This window comes from Nicotiana tomentosiformis, chromosome 2 (assembly GCF_000390325.3).
Source record: "Nicotiana tomentosiformis chromosome 2, ASM39032v3, whole genome shotgun sequence".
In the NCBI taxonomy this organism is placed as follows: Eukaryota; Viridiplantae; Streptophyta; class Magnoliopsida; order Solanales; family Solanaceae; genus Nicotiana; species Nicotiana tomentosiformis.
The window spans coordinates 119,839,225-119,858,714 of NC_090813.1; the positions used below are offsets into that span (position 1 = coordinate 119,839,225).

Below are 19,490 nucleotides of genomic sequence, written 5' to 3' on the forward strand. Positions count from 1 at the left end.
GATAATCTCTTCTTGGATTTACGTCGACTACCTTACGGCGTGATCTATGATATGCGAATTTGGGTTGTAACACTTACCTTTCTTCCCGAACCTCAACACACCCTTCATGGGTGAGATCTTGAGCAGAACCTTCTCCCCAACCATGTAAATAACATCACGAACCTTCCTGTTTGCATAACTCTTCTGTCTAGACTGTGCCATGCGAAGCCGTTCCTGAATCACTTTGACCTTCTCTAAAGCACCCTGAACTAAGTCTGTACCCAATAGCCTAGCCTCACCCGGCTCAAACCAACCCACCGGAGACCGGCCTCGTCTCCCATACAAAGCCTCATATGGAGCCATCTGAATACTCGACTGATAGTTGTTATTGTAAGCAAACTCCACGAGTGGCAGAAATTGATCCCAAGAACCCCCAAAATCGATGACACAAGCGCGTAACATGTCCTCCAATATCTGAATAGTACGCTCGAACTTTTCGTCCATCTGAGGGTGAAATGTTATACTCAATTGAACCTGTGTGCCCAATTCTCGTTGCACTGCCCTCCAAAACTGTGAGGTAAACTGTGTACCCCGATCTGAAATAATGGACACCGGCACAACATGTAGGCGAACAATCTCTCGAATATAAATCCCACCCAACCGCTCCGAAGAATAATTAGTACCGACTGGAATAAAATACGCATATTTGGTCAATCGATCTACTATCACCCAAACAACATCAAACTTTCTCAAAGTCCGCGGGAGTCCAACTACGAAGTCCATAGTAATACACTCCCACTTCCACTCTAAAATTTCAAGTCTCTGTAGCAATCCGTCCGGTCTCTGATGCTCGTATCGTTACCTGTGGATAATTTAAATACCGAGATTCAAACCCAACTATATCTTTCTTCATCCGCCTCCACCAATAGTGTTGTCTCAAATCCTGATACATCTTCGCGGCGCCTGGATGAATAGAGTACCGCGAACTGTGAGCTTCCTGGAGAATCAGCTCACGCAAGCCATCTACATTAGGCACGCATAGCCTGCCCTACATCCGTGATACACCGTCATCTCCAATAGTGACTTCCTTGGCATCACCGTGCTGAACCGTGTCCTTAGGGACAAGTAGATATGGATCATCATACTGGCGCTCTCTGATGCGATCATATAAAGAAGACCGAGAAACCACACAGGCCAAAACTCGATTCAGCTCGGAAACATCCAATCTAACAAACTAATTAGCCAAGGCCTGAACATCTGAGGCTAAAGGCCTCTCTGCTACCGGTAAGTATGCTAAGATGCCCAAAACTCTCTGCCTTATGACTCAAGGCATCGGCCACCACATAGGTCTTTCCGGGATTGATAATGGTGATATCATAATCCTTAAGCAATTCCAATCACCTTCGTTGCCGCAAGTAAAGATCCTTCTGTTTAAACAAATGTTGAAGACTTCGATGTTCGGTATATACCTCACACTGGACACCGTACAAGTAATGCCACCAAATTTTCAAGGCATGAACAATAGCTGCTAACTCAAGATCGTGGACTGGATAATTCTTCTCATGTACCTTTAACTGTCTGGATGCATAAGCAATCACCCTACCATCTTGCATCAGCACTGTGCCGAGACCAATACGCGACGCGTCACAATACATAGTATAAGACTCTGTACCTGTAGGCAACACCAATACTGGAGCTGTAGTCAAAGCTGTCTTGAGCTTCTGAAAGCTCTCTTCACACTCATCCGACCACTTGAACGGAGCACTTTTCTGGGTCAATTTAGTCATAGGCGATGCAATAGACAAGAATCCCTCCACAAAGCGACGATTATAACCGGCCAAGCCGAGAAAACTTCGAATCTCAGTAACTGAAGATGGCCTGGGCCAATTCTGAACTGCCTCTATTTTCTTCGGATCCACCTTAATTCCTTCACTGGTCACTATATGTCCCAAGAATGTCACTGAACTAAGCCAGAACTCACACTTAGAGAATTTAGCATAAAGTCTCTCCTCTCTCAGCCTCTGTAATGCAATACCTAAGTGTTGTGCATGCTCTTCCTGGCTATGTAAGTACACCAGAATATCATCAATAAATACCACGATGAATAAATCAAGATATGGCTGGAATACACTATTCATCAAATGCATAAATGTTGTTGGGGCATTGGTTAGCCCAAAAGACATCACAAGAAATTCATAGTGGCCATAACGAGTTCTGAATGTCGTTTTTAGAATATCCGAACCCAGAATCTTCAACTGGTGATACCCAGATCGTAAATCAATTTTGGAGAACACCCTCGCTCCTTGAAGCTAGCCAAATAAGTCATCAATACGTGGCAAGGGATATTTATTTTTGATTGTAACTTTGTTCAAATGCCTATAATCGATGCACATCCGTATAGTACCATCTTTCTTTTTCACAAACAGAACTGGTGCACCCCAAGGTAACACACTAGGCCTAATAAACCCCCTTTAAGGAGTTCCTGAAGTTGCTCTTTCAATTCTTTTGACTCAGATGGTACCATACGATACGGAATAATAGAAATGGGTTGAGTGACCTGCACCAAGTCAATGCCGAAATCAATATCCATGTCGGGTGGCATACCCGGCAGGTCTACAGGAAATATATCCGAAAAGTCTCGTACGACCGGTACTGAATCAATAATAGGAGTTTCTTCTTCAACATCTCTCACAAAAGCCAAATATGACAAGTATCCCTTTCCAACCATACGTTGGGCCTTCAAATAAGAAATTACCCTACTAGGAACAAGATCTAGAGAACCCCTCCATTCAACCTTTGGCAACCCCGGCATCGTCAACGTCACGATTTTTACATGACAGTCTAGAATAGCATGACATGGAGACAACCAATCCATACCCAGGATTACATCGAAATCAACCGTACCGAGTAATAAGAGATCAACTTTAGTCTCTAGTTTCCCAATAGTTGCCACACACGACCGATACACACGATCCACAGTAATAATATCGCTCACCGGTATAGATACACAAACAGGTGAAACTAAGGACTCACAGGGCATATCTAGATAATGAGCAAAATACGATGATACATATGAATAAGTGGAACCAGGGTCAAATAATATAGAAGCCTCTATGTGGCACACTGAAATAATAACTGTGATCACTGCATCTGAGGCAACAACATCTGGCCTGGCAGAAAAAGCATAGAATGGAGCATGCCCGCCTCCTGATCGGCCTCCCCCTCTTAGGTGACCCCTAATTGCCTGACCCCCACCCCGATATGGCTGGGCGGGTGGTGTAACTGCTAGTGCTGGTGTCGTCGGTCGAGAACTCTGATATAGAGCCCCATTCAACAGCCTAGGACGCTCTCTCTTGAAATGACCAAATTCTCCGCTCTCGAAACAACCCCTCCTCTGACGAAATTGTTGCTCCTGATAACCCGAGGAATTACCTGTCGAAGCTTGAGCGGACGAGGCATGATGAGAACTCTGTGCTGGTAGTGCACTGAATGAAGACTGGCCTAAGTGAGCACTGTAAGAACCGTGGCTAGCTGATGCACCACGATAAGCAGGATGACCCGTATGAGCGTGTCTGTAAGAACGACCCATACCGCGGTAAACCTGAGCCCCTGAAGGAACACTGTTGTAATCACCTGGACCACGAGGCCTCTTAGCCTCTCTCTCTCTCCACGTTCCTGGCTACGAACCATCTCTATCTGCCGAGCAGTGTCCACTACCTCATCAAAAGTAGCACCAGATACTCTCTCTCTAGTCATAAGTAATCGCAGCTGATATGTGAGGCCATCAATGAACCTCCTAATCCTCTCCCTATCAGTGGGAACCATACAGACTGCGTGATGAGCCAACTCAGAAAATCTCATCTCGTACTGTGTCACGGACATATCACCCTGGCGAAGCTGCTCAAACTGCCTGCGCAGCTCCTCTCTACGGGACTGTGGCACGAACTTCTCCAAAACGACCATAGAGAACTGCTGCCAAGTAAGGGGTGTTGCGCCAATAGGCCTACACCTCTCGTATGTCTCCCACCATCTGAGTGCAGCCTCAGAAAATTGAAAAGTAGTGAATGAGACCCCACTGGTCTCCAGAATACCCGCTGTCCGAATCACCCGTTGACACCTATCCAGAAAACCCTGAGCATCCTCTGACTCAGTACCGCTAAATGGTGGAGGTCTAAGCCTCTCAAATCTCTCAAGTATCCTCTGCTCATCATCTGTCATAACAGGAACTACCGGGCCCTAAGCAGCTGCAGCCGGCTGGGCTAGTAGTGCCCCCGATACCTGAAGTCCTTGTACTACCTAGTTTAGAGTAAGGGCAACAAGGGTATGAGTACCTCCCCCGGCCTGAGAAGTGGCAGGTGCGGCCTGAGCCGAAACCACCTGAGCAAGACCAGTGCAAGCTGCCAATATCTGGGCCAAAGTCTCCTGAAGGCCTGGAATCTCAATGGGCACAACTGGTGCCTGAGCTGATCCTGTCGGCTCAGCTATATCCGGAGTCTGCTCCTAAGCTGGAGCAACTGGTGGTACTATATGTGCTGGTCCAACTGTGGTACGAGCTACACCTCGACCTCTACCTCGGCCCCGGCCTCTCACGGCCCTAACTGGTGGCACTAGTGGCTGACTGTCTGATCCGGTAGTACGTGTCCTCACCATTTGTGAGAGAATAGAATAGGAGAAATTTAGTTTCCATAATCAACAAATTCGCACGACAAAATACAAGAAAGTGAAATTTTTCTAAGGGTTCCGCAACCTCTCGAAGATAAGTACAGACGTCTCCGTACCGATCCACAAGACTCTACTAAACATGCTCATGACTCGTGAGACCTATGTAACCTAGGCTCTGATACCAACTTGTCACGACCCAAAATCTCAACTTGTCGTGATGGCGCGTATCTAAATACTAGGCAAGCTGATAATATCCATAATCCATAATTTCTCTCAAGTTTGAAAACAAAATAATTAAATAAAGCGGAAGAAATCTCAAAATTTCAAATATATCACTCCCAAAACTCGGTGTCACTAAGTACATGAGCATCTAATCTAAATACAAGTCTAGAAAAAAAGGTCTATAATAGTCCGAGACCAAATACAGTAAACAAAGAGATAGGGAAGGAGAGGCAAGGTCTGCGAGACACGACAACTACCTCTGAATCTCCGGAAAATCAACTGTACTATAGAATCAACACCCGCTATGTCTGGGAACACCTGGATCTGCACAAGAAATGCAGGGTGTAGTATGAGTACAACCATACCAAAAATTCAACTTTCGACATTTCAAGCCTAATTCCACTCCGGACCTCCAAATAATATTTCGGACATGCTCCTAAGCTAAAAATTACCATACGGAGCTATTGGAATCATAAAAATTTAAATCCGAAGTCGTTTACACATAGGTCCATATCTGGTCTACTTTTCTAATTTAAATTTTCAATCATGAGACTAAGTGTCTCATTTCACTCAGAATTCCTTTCGGACCCGAACCCACTATCCCGGTAAGTCAGAAAATAACTATAAAGCATAAATTGAGCAGTAAATGGGGGAACAAGGTTATAATACTCAAAACGACCGGTCGGGTCATTACAAAAATAAGTAAGAAAAAACACAGGTACCTAATTAAAACTTAATTGTCCATCTTTATAGATTTAGATGATATCCAATCATCTTGACTACAACAAACAAGTCATCATACAACGATCAACATTAATCATTTACAAAAACTTGCACTTTATTCGTTTGTGTATGATTATTTATTGAAATCTTTATTTTGATTATATTGAATTATTTTATAAAATTGTATACAATATGACTCGGTATATACGTGCAACACACGTGACAAAAAACTAGTTATTATAAAAGCATGAATAAAATATTGGATTACAAAAATAACCTTTTAATATTAAGCATAATAACTCGCAATAAAAGGACATAATCGGAATTTTAGACATTAGCCTTGTAATCCTATTAGTTTTAGGACATAATACTACACGTTAGGAATGCTATTAGTATAATTATTTTTGGGCATAGATATTAGCTTTGTAATCCTATTACTTTTAGGATATGCTTCTGAAGAAATTCCTATTACTAATTTAATTTGAAAATGTATTATATTGTCTAAATCTATTTAGAAATAGGAGAGCCTATATATTATTATAAAAGTATGAATATAATATTGATAGACCAAAATAGCCCTAAAATATTAAACAGAATAACTCATAGGGAAAGGACATAGCTGTAATAACTTTTTTTTTGGACTATAATAACTTATATGTTAATTTTTTAATATTTAAAATTTTAAAATTAATACAATCTTGTCTATTAAATTATTATTAACAATATGTAGGAATATTTAATGAAATCAATTTCATAAGAATCCTCCATATTAGTAATACATTACCACTCTATAATATTCAATACCAAAAAAAATATAAGTAATGTTAAACGGACTGCATAAAGCTTTGAAATTAAGAAACAATCCCCAAGATAATATATTATTATATTATATTTAAATTATTTTCCTACTCAAATAATATTTTATTATTATTAATTTTTCGTGTAATATATAAAAATATACCCAATTATTAAAGAACAACTAAGAAAATTTTTAAGAATATAAATGTGTGAGAAAAGAAATAAAAAGGTTGGTAAGGGCCAATACCACTAATGATTTTGCAAACATAAAGATTTAAAAGTGGAATGTTGTGATGACCCAAAAGGTCATCTTATATTTTAGAACTCGAATTTGCGTTCTTAAACCTTAAAAATCTTATTTTTACCCTCCTCAATTTGCGTGCGCAGTCCGGGCAGGTTTTCGGAAAGCTTTTTTGTTGAAAATTGATGAAAATAAGAATTTATGCCTTAAAAGTTGATTTTAGTTGATTTACGATCAATATTTTTGGTAAATAGATCCGGATCTATGTTTTGACAATCCCGGTGGGTTTGTATCGAATTATGGCACCTGGGCGTATACCCGGAATCGAATTCGGAGGTCCCTAGCTCAAGTTATGATTTTTTTATGAAAATTAAAAGTATGAAAATTATTTATTTTTAAGAATTGATTGATGTTTGGCATTGTTAGTACCGGGTCTGTATTTTGATTTCAGAGCCCGGTACAGGTTTATTATGATATTTAAGACTTGTCTGTGAAATTTGGTGAGAAACGGAGTTGATTTGACGTGATTCGGATGTCCAGTTGAGAAAATAGAAATTTTAAAGTGTTCTTGAGAATTTCATTTAATTTGGTGCTAAATTCGGAGTTCTAGGTGTTATTTTGGCGATTTGATCGCGCGAGCAGGTACGTGTGATGTTTTTTTAGACTTGTGTGCATGTTTGGTTTGGAGCCCCGAGGGCTCGGGTGAGTTTTGGATAGGCCACGGGATGTTTTGGACTTGGGAACCTATGGGGGATTTACCCTTCGCGAACGCGACCGACTCATCGCGAACGCGAAGCACTTGGGGACCTAGGGGAGGGTTGGTCGTTCCTTCATCGCGAACACGAGCTATGCCTCGCGAACGCGAAGGCCAAAGGGGAGTAACCATCGCGAACGCGAGCAGGGTCTCGCGAACGCGAAAGCTTGGCAGCCAGTACCCTTCGCGAATGCGACAGTGGTCTCGCGAACATGATGCAAATTGTCGCCCAGTGCATAAAACAGAATCAAACACGGGTTTAAGCCATTTCTTCAACATTTTTCAAGAACCAAACGGGTAGAGGCGATTTTCAAGAGTCATTTTCTTCCCCAAAGTGTTGGTAAGTGATTTTAAACCATTTTCTTTCCATTACCCATTACATTTCTTGAATTATCAACATAAAATCTAGAGTTTTCATGGTAGAATTAGGGTTAGAGTAGAAACTAGGAATTTCAAAAATTTGGGGATTTAGACCTCAATTTGAGGTTAGATTCCAAAACCAATTATATATTCAGGATCGGGGGTGAATGGGTAAATAGATTTTGGTTCGAATCTCGGGTTTTGACCAAGCGGGCCCGGGGTCGATTTTTCAACTTTTTGGAGGAAATTTTAGAAAATTTAATTTATGCAATATAATTGATTTCTTTAGCAATATTTGATATTATTTAGTCATTCTTTAATAGATACGAGTGGTTTGGAGGTGAATTCCAAGGGAAAAGTTGTGATTGAGAATTAAGTGGCTTTCGGAGCGAGGTAAGTATTGTGTCTAACCCATCTCTCAAGAGAATTAGAAACCTTAGATTACTTGCTAAGTGAAATCCATATGAGCGGCGTATATGTGAGGTGACGAGTACTTTTGCGCTGCCAATTTACCTGTTTTTCCATGTTTCTCTGTTTTTCTTATATTGTCTCATTCTTATGCCTAATTGCTACGTGTTATACTAGTGTTTTTCAATTTATCGTTCTTATCATGTTTACGGATTTTATGGTGATAATTGAGTTTTTATTTCAAAGTTGAGACTGATATTATAGAACCAAATGTTGAAGTAAGGTTTGTGCTTGTTATTTTATCTCTCTGTTGTTATTTATGCATTGCATTATGGTAAGAGAGAGTGTTAATGCACGAAAGGTGATGTCGTGCCATATTGTGAGTGTTAATGCACGAAGGGTGATGCCGTGCCATATTGTGAGTGTTAATGCACGAAGGGTGATGACGTGCCATATTGTGAGTGTTAATGCACGAAGGGTGATGTCGTGCCATGATATGAGAGTTAATGCACGAAGGGTGATGTCGTGTCGTTTCTATTAATTTTATGGTGAGATTGAGAGTAAAAGCACGAAAGGTGATGTCGTGCATTTTTCCTTACTGTATTCACTATTCCTGTTGATTCATGGTATATTGACTACTCCGGTGATCATTGTGTTGTCGTTCTTTATCTTGTATTCCCCCCAGTATGTTCCCCTCCAGATAATTCCTGTTTAGTTCTTCATTTCTGTTATTTGTATATACACTGTTAAATTGTACACGTTGATTTGTAGGTGCCTTACCTTAGCCTCGTCACTACTTCGTCGAGGTTAGGCTCGACACTTACCAGTACATGGGGTCGGTTGTACTGATACTGGAAATGCGAGGATCCCATCCTTAGCTCTGAATCACAAGTAGATTACACATCATACCAATTAAAACCTTCCACTAATTCAATTTCCGCTAGCAAGGTCATAACACATGCTGAACTCCCACACTGGTAGAGCATTTAATTCACAAATCGTAACCAACTACCCAGAAATCATATCAAAACCTACCGTAATAGGTAACAGAAAGACATTCCTAGTCTTATATCTCCTAATAATGAATAAAACAAAAAAATAGACATGGGCTACCACTATAGAATCTCCCAATAGGGGTAAACACATAAGCAGAGTACAAAATCACGAAACTCACCTATATGTGAAGCAACATAGGATGAGTCACCCCGATAAGCAGAACCGAAACAAAATATGAATGGTGCTCCTTTATAACAAATCAAAACCATACTTGTACTATATCATCCAGTGCAGCAGCCTCATCCCTACCGTAGAAAGTACATTAACGGGCCGAGCCCCCCCTCTTAGGCTCCCTCTACTCACCTGACCTGCACACCAACCAGGCAGTGCAGTGATATCAGCAACTCGATCAGAACGCATATCATGGATACCCCGCCGTAATACATTTGTTCGGAGTCTGGGATAATATCTCACCATGTGGCTGAATTCGGGTATTTTGTAATAATGAGCATTCTAGCTCGGTAAGTATCTCCTAATATAGATTTTATGTGTGGATCGGGTGGCAAGCCGCCATGGGTATATTGTTTGGATCGGGTTGTACACTGCAACAGTGAGATGTTGATTATAGTCTCCTATATCTATTTTCGTGTGTTTTGTTTTCCATTTCCTGAGGAAGGTTCATAACATCCTTTCGGTTATTTAAATTAGTTACGCAGGTTGAGTAGTTCTTTCCAGAGTTCGATTCCTTATATATCACATTCGAGTTGGTAGCTTGTTAGCACATTGTGGCATGATATGAGACTTTTGGTAGTGTCTGAGGTGGATTATTGCCTGAGTAGCTTGTACTGGGTGAGACGAGATTATTGGACCTGGAATTAGTGCGATCGGATTTATATGAGGCATATTAAAGAATAAATATTGTTATTCAGTACAGAATGAGGTAATGGCTCTTTTCGGGAGGAGAGACTCCATAAATTATGATCGGCAGATGGTTATGAGTTCTACACCTCTTCTCTGTCGTGGTAGTATTGCGAGAGCTAAAGCAAGGCTTAATTGGTCATGAGGTACACTACGGACTTCGGGTCAGCGAAAATTTTAGATGTGGTGCTGTGGAGAGATTGCCTTGGGCAAATGAGTTATGAGGTTACTTAATAATTTGCACATAGGAATTTCTTAAGACAAATATAAGGTTTGGATCAAACTTACTGGGTTCAGCTGAACCCATAGCCGAAGGGCTAGCTCCGCCGCTGCATGTAAAGAAATATGTAAATCCCCAAGTAAGTTATTTAGAGATTTTAAATTTTTAGATAAGTTATCTAGGGATTACAGATTTGTTTGTAAATTACATGTGAATTCTTTCACAAGAAAATTTTGATTAAGTAGCGTGAACTTTCAAATGTGAATCATAAATTATATAATCAACTATCTTAAACCTGGTCATAGTCACTTTCGTTCACATTTTTAAAGCCACCATCGATTTAATTATCGGAAGGTTAATTATCTTTATAGATAAAGTTAGTGCATTCGCATATTTCATTAGTTCTTCTAAACCTCCTATTTGTGTTACACAATTTTTTTCTTACGTCACCCAACATTTCTACTCTATCTCTATTTTAGTGTCGTTTTTCTTGCAATTGAGTATATAGTTCAAAAATTGAAAGCACAACCTACGGTCTAATAATCTCATCAACTTTTCATTATAGCAATTGTCGATTGCTCATGTTTATAAAGGTCTTCAGCGTATTAAGATATATCTGGCATAGTTACCATATCAGTCTAAGAATATTATGTTAGTCCCGCTAATATTACTGTATTTGTAAATAATAATTTTACAAAATATAAGTTATCGTAATGAAACAGTAATTAATTCGAGCTCACTGAATTCACAGTGTTTCCTTAAGGAATTTAATCCTCTCCTAGTACTCAAGGTAATGGATTATTTCTTCCCAGGATAGAACGAATCACACACTGGTGTAGCGGTACTTCAAACCCCAGTGTTTCAGCGAACACAAAGTTCGGTAGCAAATCACACTTACAGTTGCTTTGTTTGAAGTTAAAACAATGCAGAATGAAGGAGTAGAAACTCAGAAAATCATATGGAAATGCTGAGAGGAAGGAGTGCAACGTATAGCCAAATCTGTTGAGCGATTTCAATCTTGTGTATTGTGTGTTGTGTGTCTTTCTTCAACAGCTGCTGCACATATATATAGCAGCCAGTATTGAAGAAGAACAATCGTACACCGAGTTTGATGACAATTGACGGAGACCCAATAAGATGCAGGACTTGAGCGGTGTCACATGGGAAGAGAAGCAGAGTCGAGGGAGGTGGGTAGGACAAGGCCGAGTCTTGTGCTACATAACATGCATGCCTAAGCCAACAATAGCAATGGTTGAATACTATAGGAAATAGGAATAGTTACTCACATTAGTAATATATAAAATCTGAAGGGTTACACCCCTTCAAATATATTTAATATTTTTTATTTATTTATTTAAATAAGTAAATAATTTAGATTAATAAGAGGGTAATTTGGTAATTCAATTTTTTAGTTATGACTTTCCACTTTTAATATAATATATATAAATATAGATATAGATATAGATTAGTTGCAATAATAATATCTTTACATTCAGGGGCGAAGCTAAGTTCCACCAAGGGTGATCAACTGACCACCATTCGTCGAAAAATTATACTCCGTATAAGGTAAAATATTACTTGTTATTGATTAAAAATAAACTTTGAATACCCTTACATAGACCACTGACAAATATTTGAACACCCTTATTAAATTTTCTGGCTTCGCGCTATTTACCTTTCTAGCTGAACTTTATCAAAAACATAGAGTAATAATAATGCGAATTATATGTGAAATCTAAAACACTGCTCATTCATGTCCCAGTCCAGTTGTTGTTCATCTATTTGAGTACTGAAAAGGTACACAACCTTCCAAATACGACGCCGTGTTGAGATTATAGGTGTAAGTGCTTCATTGCATATTATCGTATTTGTCTTCGTCGGTCAAATCAATATTACTTTCCATTATGGAGACACAAAAGAAGACCGCCTAAGAATCCAAGATCCAACCCTTGCCCTTTTTCTAAAGCCACCTATCTTCAATTGCCACTTTCCTGGAAGTGATTTTTCTTTTTCCTTCTTTTTTCTATTTCTATCATTGTAGAGAGAGATAATTTGAGCCTTGAAGGGCACGTAACTAGAAGTTTTAATAGTTAGATTGATCATTTAAGGTTAAAAAAGGTTCAACAGGATCAAAGGTAGAAACGTACGGCGAAAGTAATATTAAACGAAAAGTCCAATAGATAGACAAAATTGTTCTATTTCTGATAGTATAAGGAAAATTTAATGCGCTTCCCTTAAAGATACCGTAATTTTCTTGTCAGGGATAGATTCTATATTCTATATATTATTACGACAAGTGAAGTTATCCAAGTAAGGAGAAAACACTGATGCTCTGAAGATTTATTACAAATGACGTCTATTTTAACCCCCTTTTCAATTTTCAAATGTTAGCAAGTAAATCATCACACTTCTAAATGTTAGCATGTTCGACCAAGTTTGCTATAACACATGGAATTAGAATTTTAATGATCGCTTTCACATTTCGTTAGACCTAAGATTGGACTAATGTGTATTAGTAGAGGAAGGAAGCTAAAATGGTATATCCCAGTAATACTTTTCCAGTAGATTAATAGTCTCTTTGGCCAAACTGGAAAAATAGGCTTATTTTGATAAGTGGTTTTTCTAGAAGTGCTTTTTGAAAAAGTACTTTTGAAAAGAAACAGTTTGTGTTTGGCTAATTAACCTAAAAAACACTTTTGAACAATAATTTATATTTGGTCAAACTTTTCAAAAAGTACTTTTAAGTATCAAGTTATGAATAAGGACATGAAAAGATTTACTTAATAGTTAATATTATATGAATAAATAAATAATCTCAAATATTTATTATTAAAGATAATAATTCAATTTTTTTATTTTATTTAAGTAAAACATGATAATAAAATTTAAAAGTACTTTAATTCTTTCAAGATGATTTAAATATATCAAAAAATTATTTAACAAATAAAAGCATTCACCTCAAAAGTCACCATATTAGAAAACTATCCTAAAAATAAAAAGAAATACTTATACATTAGGAGAGTTCAATAATATAATCTCTAATTCTAAGTATTAGATTTAAAATAAGTAAGGTTATTTTGATATATACCATATTTTGCTAAGGGTATTTTTAATAAGAAGAAAAGTCAAAACTACTTCTACTTCTGGGAAGAAACTACTTTTTTCTGTTTCTCTAAATTTGCTTCTGCTTCTTCCCAGATGGACTTTTTTTCCCCAAAAAAGCTTGGCCAAACGCCTCAAGTTGAGAAAAAAAGTGCTTTTTGAGGGAAAAAAAAATACTTTTGGGGTAGGGAAAAGCTTGGCCAAACAGGCTATAAAACAGTCCTATTAATGTGTCAGCGATATAGATAACACATGTCCTTAAATACAATAGTGACAATCCCAAGAAATACATTTCTTGTAACACTATATTTACAGGTATGGATGATGAGCTGGAGAGACAGAATATTTACAACCTGACAGAATTTTAGCTGGGGCGACCCCAACTTGTTTTGGACCGAGGCATAGTTGTTGAAGTATTCTTGAAGAAAAGGATTGCACTTGCTGCTCAGCTGTGTGCAGAAGGCCCAAAGTACATGCAAATTGGTGGGTTGATCCGGAAGATGAAGAGGATAGCTGATGGTATCGTCCAAATACTATCCCCACATATCAAACAGAGGGGCTACTGCACCAGCAAAATCTACTGCATCTTTCTTATTTATCCTCTCCCATACAAATAATATCACTGTACCAACAAACATGTTGATTGCAAAATAAGCTCCAATGTATAATGGCACAGCCATTGCCATCGGAATAGGAATAAAACGGGAATATTCTGCCGGAGTCACATCCCTCAAGAGGTTTAGGGCTAGAGCTGCCCAAAGAACTCACAAACATAATGCAGGGCAATGCTTGGGAAGTTCAGCGAACCCCTCAATTCCGAGAATGGCCATCTCTCGGTACATAACAGCATAAATTGCTTTGTATGCACTATCAGGAGCGCCAATGTCAAAACCATTCCAATACATCCAAAATGTAAGGGGTGCAGCAAATGCACCCATTGCTGTTCCCACCAATTGACTGACAGACATAGATTTAGCTGATGATTCTGTAAGATACCCTGTCTTGAAATCTTGCATTAGATCAGCAGCAGTGGAGATGATGGACATCATAACCCCACATGCTACCAATCCTGCTATGACCCCGTCATTGCTTCCTACTAGTGAAACAATAATAAAGAGACATCTTCCCATCAGTTAAAGCCAAGCTCCAGACTGTGAGGCCAGTTGCATAGGAGTTGCAGAAGGTGAGGGCAGGGGCAATTAGATATGAGCAAAGGACCAAATACCACTTGAGTGAAGGAAAGATAATTGGCATTGTGGCCGTTGATATTGCAGCCAGGACAATTTATCCAGAAGCAGCAAACCAAAATGGTATCTTATCTTTCAGGAAACCTCATCACGCTTCTTTTCGAGTTGTAATTTGGAATCTTCACCATCTATAGAAGTTTTGAATGCACAACATTGAGAAACTTCAGATATAAGAACATCTGATCATTTTACTGGGAGTACCCAAACTTCCATGCTAACTGTATGATTAATTTGTTACAGACTTTAAACTAAATATTGTGATAATACAACGGAACTTCCATATATTATATTTCTGAATAGATCGATTCAATCACAGAGAAATTGCAGCATGGTAATCCAGGAGCAATGTCAATGCAACACTGACGATCACTTTGTCTTTCCTTGAACATATTCACTTAAATGCAGTGAGATCATTAAGAAAACAGAAAAAGTCTAGTGCTATCAAATTTCAGCAGCTTGTTTTCTCGTCATTACAAACTATACATCAGTATACTAATCCGATACTCAAACAATTTCTTTAATATTAAATTATTAAAAGTTTGGTGCTCAACCTCATTGTATTATCCTTGCCAGTAACAACAACAACAACATACTCAGTGAAATCCCATAAGTGGGGTATGGAGAAGGTAGTGTGTATGCAAACCTTGCAACCTTGTGAAAGTAGAGAGACTATTTTCGATAGACACTCGACTCAAGAAAAGCATAATCCAGCAGTTAAAAAAAAATATGGTAGTAGAGAAGCCATAAAGGAAGCAGTAATAACGGCAAGAAAAATAAGATAACGGAAGCAAGCAACAACATGCAGTAATAAAAAATCTAAGAATAAGAGAAAACGGGCGTAATACTAATACGACCGGTATGGAGAAGGAAAACATGCAACTACTCATCAACCCACAACCTTAATCCTCGACCTCCACGCTCTCTTATAGAGGGTCATGTCCTCAGTAAGCTGAAGATGTGGCCTGATTATATTCTAAATAAGATATATAGTATGTAAATAAATTGTACTTCGATAATTGAGCATCACCTGAGACCTCCCTGACAATGGGAAGATTTTTCTGTTTGCTGTTATTTCTGAAATCCATCACGGAGATTGATGCTATCTTAATCAGATTGTATTTCCATCACAAAATAATAAACAGAAATTAGCTTGATGATCAGTTGTAGCATGAATGAGGCAGTGCAACCCCCCCCCCCCCCCCACCACACACACACACACACACACCCCCCACACACAGATACAAGACATGTAATGAAGTTCAACTGAATACAAAAGCTAGCAAGTATAAACTAGCAAGAGGAAGGGTTAGTCAGCCAAGACTAAACTGCACAAATATATAGTCCTAAACAGCAGGTCCACTGTTAGTATCCGTTCTGGTATGTTCTAAGGTACAAGGCTCCGCCTCCCATGCATACAGCAAGCATTAAACTTATACTGGATAAAAATGCCAATATCAACTTTGCAAGAGAATGGTTACTCACCGCAGACAAAATTTGTAATTCTCATTATCCATCATGTCATACAAACAGGAAACATGACAGCAATTCCAAGGCTAAGAGCTTAGGAAGGAAGTTATTTTTTGTATGAGCAAACTCTACAGAGGTAGAAATTTCTAATCAGTCACGTACTAGTAGTTTTAATAGACAAATTCTCCAATATCAAAGGCTGCCAGCTCAATGCTCTTTTACTCAAACTTCAGTTTAAGGGCCCTACAAGTATCAATGGCACAATGGCCTCAGATTGTCTTCACATAAAAAGAAAATAATTAGATAACTCTTGATATGTTTCACTATCAAGTGAGCAACCTCGCGTAATCTAAACATAAGTAAGTGATAAGTGAGCAATGTATCATAATCTCAAATATCATCTCCTACATATCAGGTCTCAAGTTGAATGCTTTGCATGTTCCAGTTAAGAAGTTCCATGAAGTACTGTGCTATATTACCATTTGATTTGTTCGTTTTTTGAATGAAAACATTACGGTCCCACTAGGTAATGAAAATTATTTTCAGCACAGAGAAGTTCTCAGCATCAGTAATAACTATCAAAACTAGAAAAGAAGAGCAATCAAAACTAAGCACACACCGTATCCTAAGATAAAGTAATGTATAACATAAATATAAGAAAAACCAAAACTAAGCAGACAGTTACCGAAGATAAACTAATGTATAACAGAAATATAAGAAACAAGAGAGTTTACGATTACAGATGGAACCTTAAGTAACGCTCAGTTGTCGACAATCCAGACCAGAATAAGATAGCAATTCCTTCAGGAAAGTTAACAACACATTACTTGTTAGTAACAGAATGAAACTCCTTTACAAAAATGATAATAATTAGTTACGTGTTTACCACTGTCACTATGAAGGAACCCTCCACTGTATCTACCACCTCCATCATTCCCGCCTCGCTCCATCTTTCAGTAGATTCCATTATAGAAATTCTTAAATCTTGAACACTACGATAGCATACAAGTTAATTCCAACTTTAATGAGTAAATAGAGTTTCTTTCCGCCTAGGTGGTCTGTCAGGAATACTTCCTGGCTTGAACTTTGAAGCCTCGTGCCTTGCAAGTTCGGGGGGAACATGACTGTTGCTTTGGATGAGCATTTGCTTAAGATCGTAAAAGACATCAGTATCCTGTAGGGTCAAGAATGTTGTGGCTACACCCTTCTTTCCTGCACGACCTGTACGTCCAATACGATGGGTGTATGCTTCAATATTGTTTGGCATATCATAGTTAATCACATGGGCCACATCAGGTATATCAATTCCACGACCGGCAACATCAGTAGCAACTAACACATTATACCTCTTTGTCCTAAATCCTTCAAGGCTGATTTCTCTCTGATCCTGTGACTTCCCACCGTGCAGTGTGCTTACCCTATAGCCAGTTTTGTCCAGATTCTTGGCAACAAAATCAGCCTGCTTCTTAGTGTTGATGAACACAATAGCAGTCCTATCTCCAAGCTCATCCAGCAGCCTCTGCAGCATATACATTTTCTCCGATTCCTTTACCATGAACACGTGCTGAGTAATGAGGTCAGTAGCCTTTCCAGCAGTGCCAACAGTCACGACAACAGGATTTCTCAAGTATTTTCTAGCCAGCCGCTCTACAACAGGTGGCATGGTAGCACTGAACATATAAGTGGTTCGATAAATCTTCTTCTCATCAAGCTCTTCATTCTCATTCTCTGGTTTCATATTACTCGAAGGCATAGCATCCAATACACCCATAACCTGAGGTTCAAAACCCATGTCCATCATTCGGTCAGCCTCATCAAGAACAACATAATTACACTGATTCAGAACACAATAACGTCTCTCCAAGCAATCGAGAAGTCTACCGGGAGTAGCAATTACTACTTCACAACCTTGCCTAATCCTAAAACCTTGCTCCTCTATGGACTGTCCACCAACAATAGAAACAACTCGGATACCCAAATAGTGCGCAAACTTAACAGTCTCATCCTCAATCTGTTGAGCTAGCTCTCGCGTGGGGGCCATTACAACAGCATATGGCCCCTCCGCCTCGTTCTCTTCCCTCAACGGAGGAAGCCTACTGATATAAGCTAACATAGGGAGAACAAATGCAGCAGTTTTACCTGAACCAGTTTCCGCGACGCCAATCACATCACGCTGTTGAAGTCCAAGGGGAATGGCAGCCATTTGAATAGGAGATGGCTTCTTGTAGCCAGCTCTGTCAACGGCCTTGAGCAACTCGGTAGTCAACTTGCCCTCGGCCCAATTCCTCATGGGCCAAGGTATCCTCGACCCTTTATAAGATATATTATGATCCTCCCTGAATATCCTCCAATCTCTTTCAGTCATTTCCTCCAGCTTCTTGTCCGACCAATGTCGATCAACCCTCATATCAAAAGTGTCGTACATGTCAGCATCTCGTTCCTTATTCTTCAAGGCAGCTGCTTCTACTGCAGTCCCTTCGATGCCGTTCCTCTTACGTATCTCCTCCAGCAAATCCCTCTTAGTCCTGGCTGCCAGCTTCTTCTGCTCCTTTCGGTCTATTCCAGCACGGAATCCGCGACCGAAGAGTAAACCGGGTTCATGAGGGTTTTGGTAGAGAGAGCTTATGTCACGTGATGTGTCCTCGCTGTGTGCCCAGTCGAAGGAGAACCGGGATTTGTTAATGATCTCTCGCTTCTTGGGCTTTTCCGGGCCCAGATAATACTCTTTAGTAGTTTCGACCTCCTTTTCTTTCTCCAATCGAGCTCGCTTTCGTTGTTTTAATTCTTCGTCACGCTCCTTCCGTTTCCTGCGCTCGGCCTCCCGGTCCATCGACTCTCCCCTGTCTCTTTTTGAATCTCTTTCTCCGTTCCTGTCACGACGGATGTGAAGGATATGTTTGTGATGGTGTTCATCGTGGCGGCGGAGCAGTTGTCGCTGTGCTTTAGTGAGAAAGATGGGAGAAAGATGGGAGTTCATTGTCGTGATACACCAAAATAGTGCGTCATACTAATATATTTATAATCGAAGAAATCCTATTTCAAGTTGAAATAGGATTTCTTAAAAAAAAAAAAAAAAAAGGAATTCTCCGGATTAGGAATTTCTCCGCGCTAACATAATCCTTGAAGGATTAGGACATTAGTTGCAGCTATATCTTAATGCTACGCTATTTGGTTCTCTTGAGTGTAGTAATTAGTAAACTTGTCAAAAATCAAAGTTTATTCAGGTGCAATGATACTTGAACCGTCAAGACTAGTAGGTACTAGATGTTTACGTTCTAATACTTCAATTGGGTGCTTTAATGCATCATGTGGCTCATTTAATGGTGTTTGCTTCAAAATTTTGATCTTTTTTAATTATTAAAATATTTGCAAAATTGTTTTTCAGCTAACTAC

General features: G+C 39.2%; 1 protein-coding gene and 1 pseudogene across 6 annotated transcripts; both read right to left on the bottom strand.

Annotated features, from left to right (window-relative positions):
- Positions 1–13,579: 13,579 nt before the first annotated feature.
- Positions 13,580–17,064, bottom strand: LOC104091746 (probable metal-nicotianamine transporter YSL6; annotated as a pseudogene).
- LOC104103600 (DEAD-box ATP-dependent RNA helicase 21-like) lies at positions 13,580–19,148 on the bottom strand. 6 transcript variants are annotated; one of them, XM_070196028.1, is made up of 4 exons: positions 16,984–19,148; positions 16,847–16,898; positions 15,658–15,733; positions 13,580–14,758 (listed from the first exon to the last, which is right to left on the bottom strand). In XM_070196028.1, the coding sequence occupies exon 1, from the start codon at positions 19,072–19,074 to the stop codon at positions 17,119–17,121; it is 1,956 nt and encodes a 651-aa protein (XP_070052129.1). In that variant the 5' UTR covers positions 19,075–19,148; the 3' UTR covers positions 13,580–14,758; positions 15,658–15,733; positions 16,847–16,898; positions 16,984–17,118. The 6 variants fall into 6 exon arrangements, with proteins under 6 accessions (XP_070052129.1, XP_070052130.1, XP_070052128.1 ...); XM_070196029.1 differs by lacking the exon at positions 15,658–15,733; XM_070196027.1 differs by having other exon boundaries at positions 13,580–15,733.
- Between the last annotated feature and the right edge of the window lie 342 nt (positions 19,149–19,490).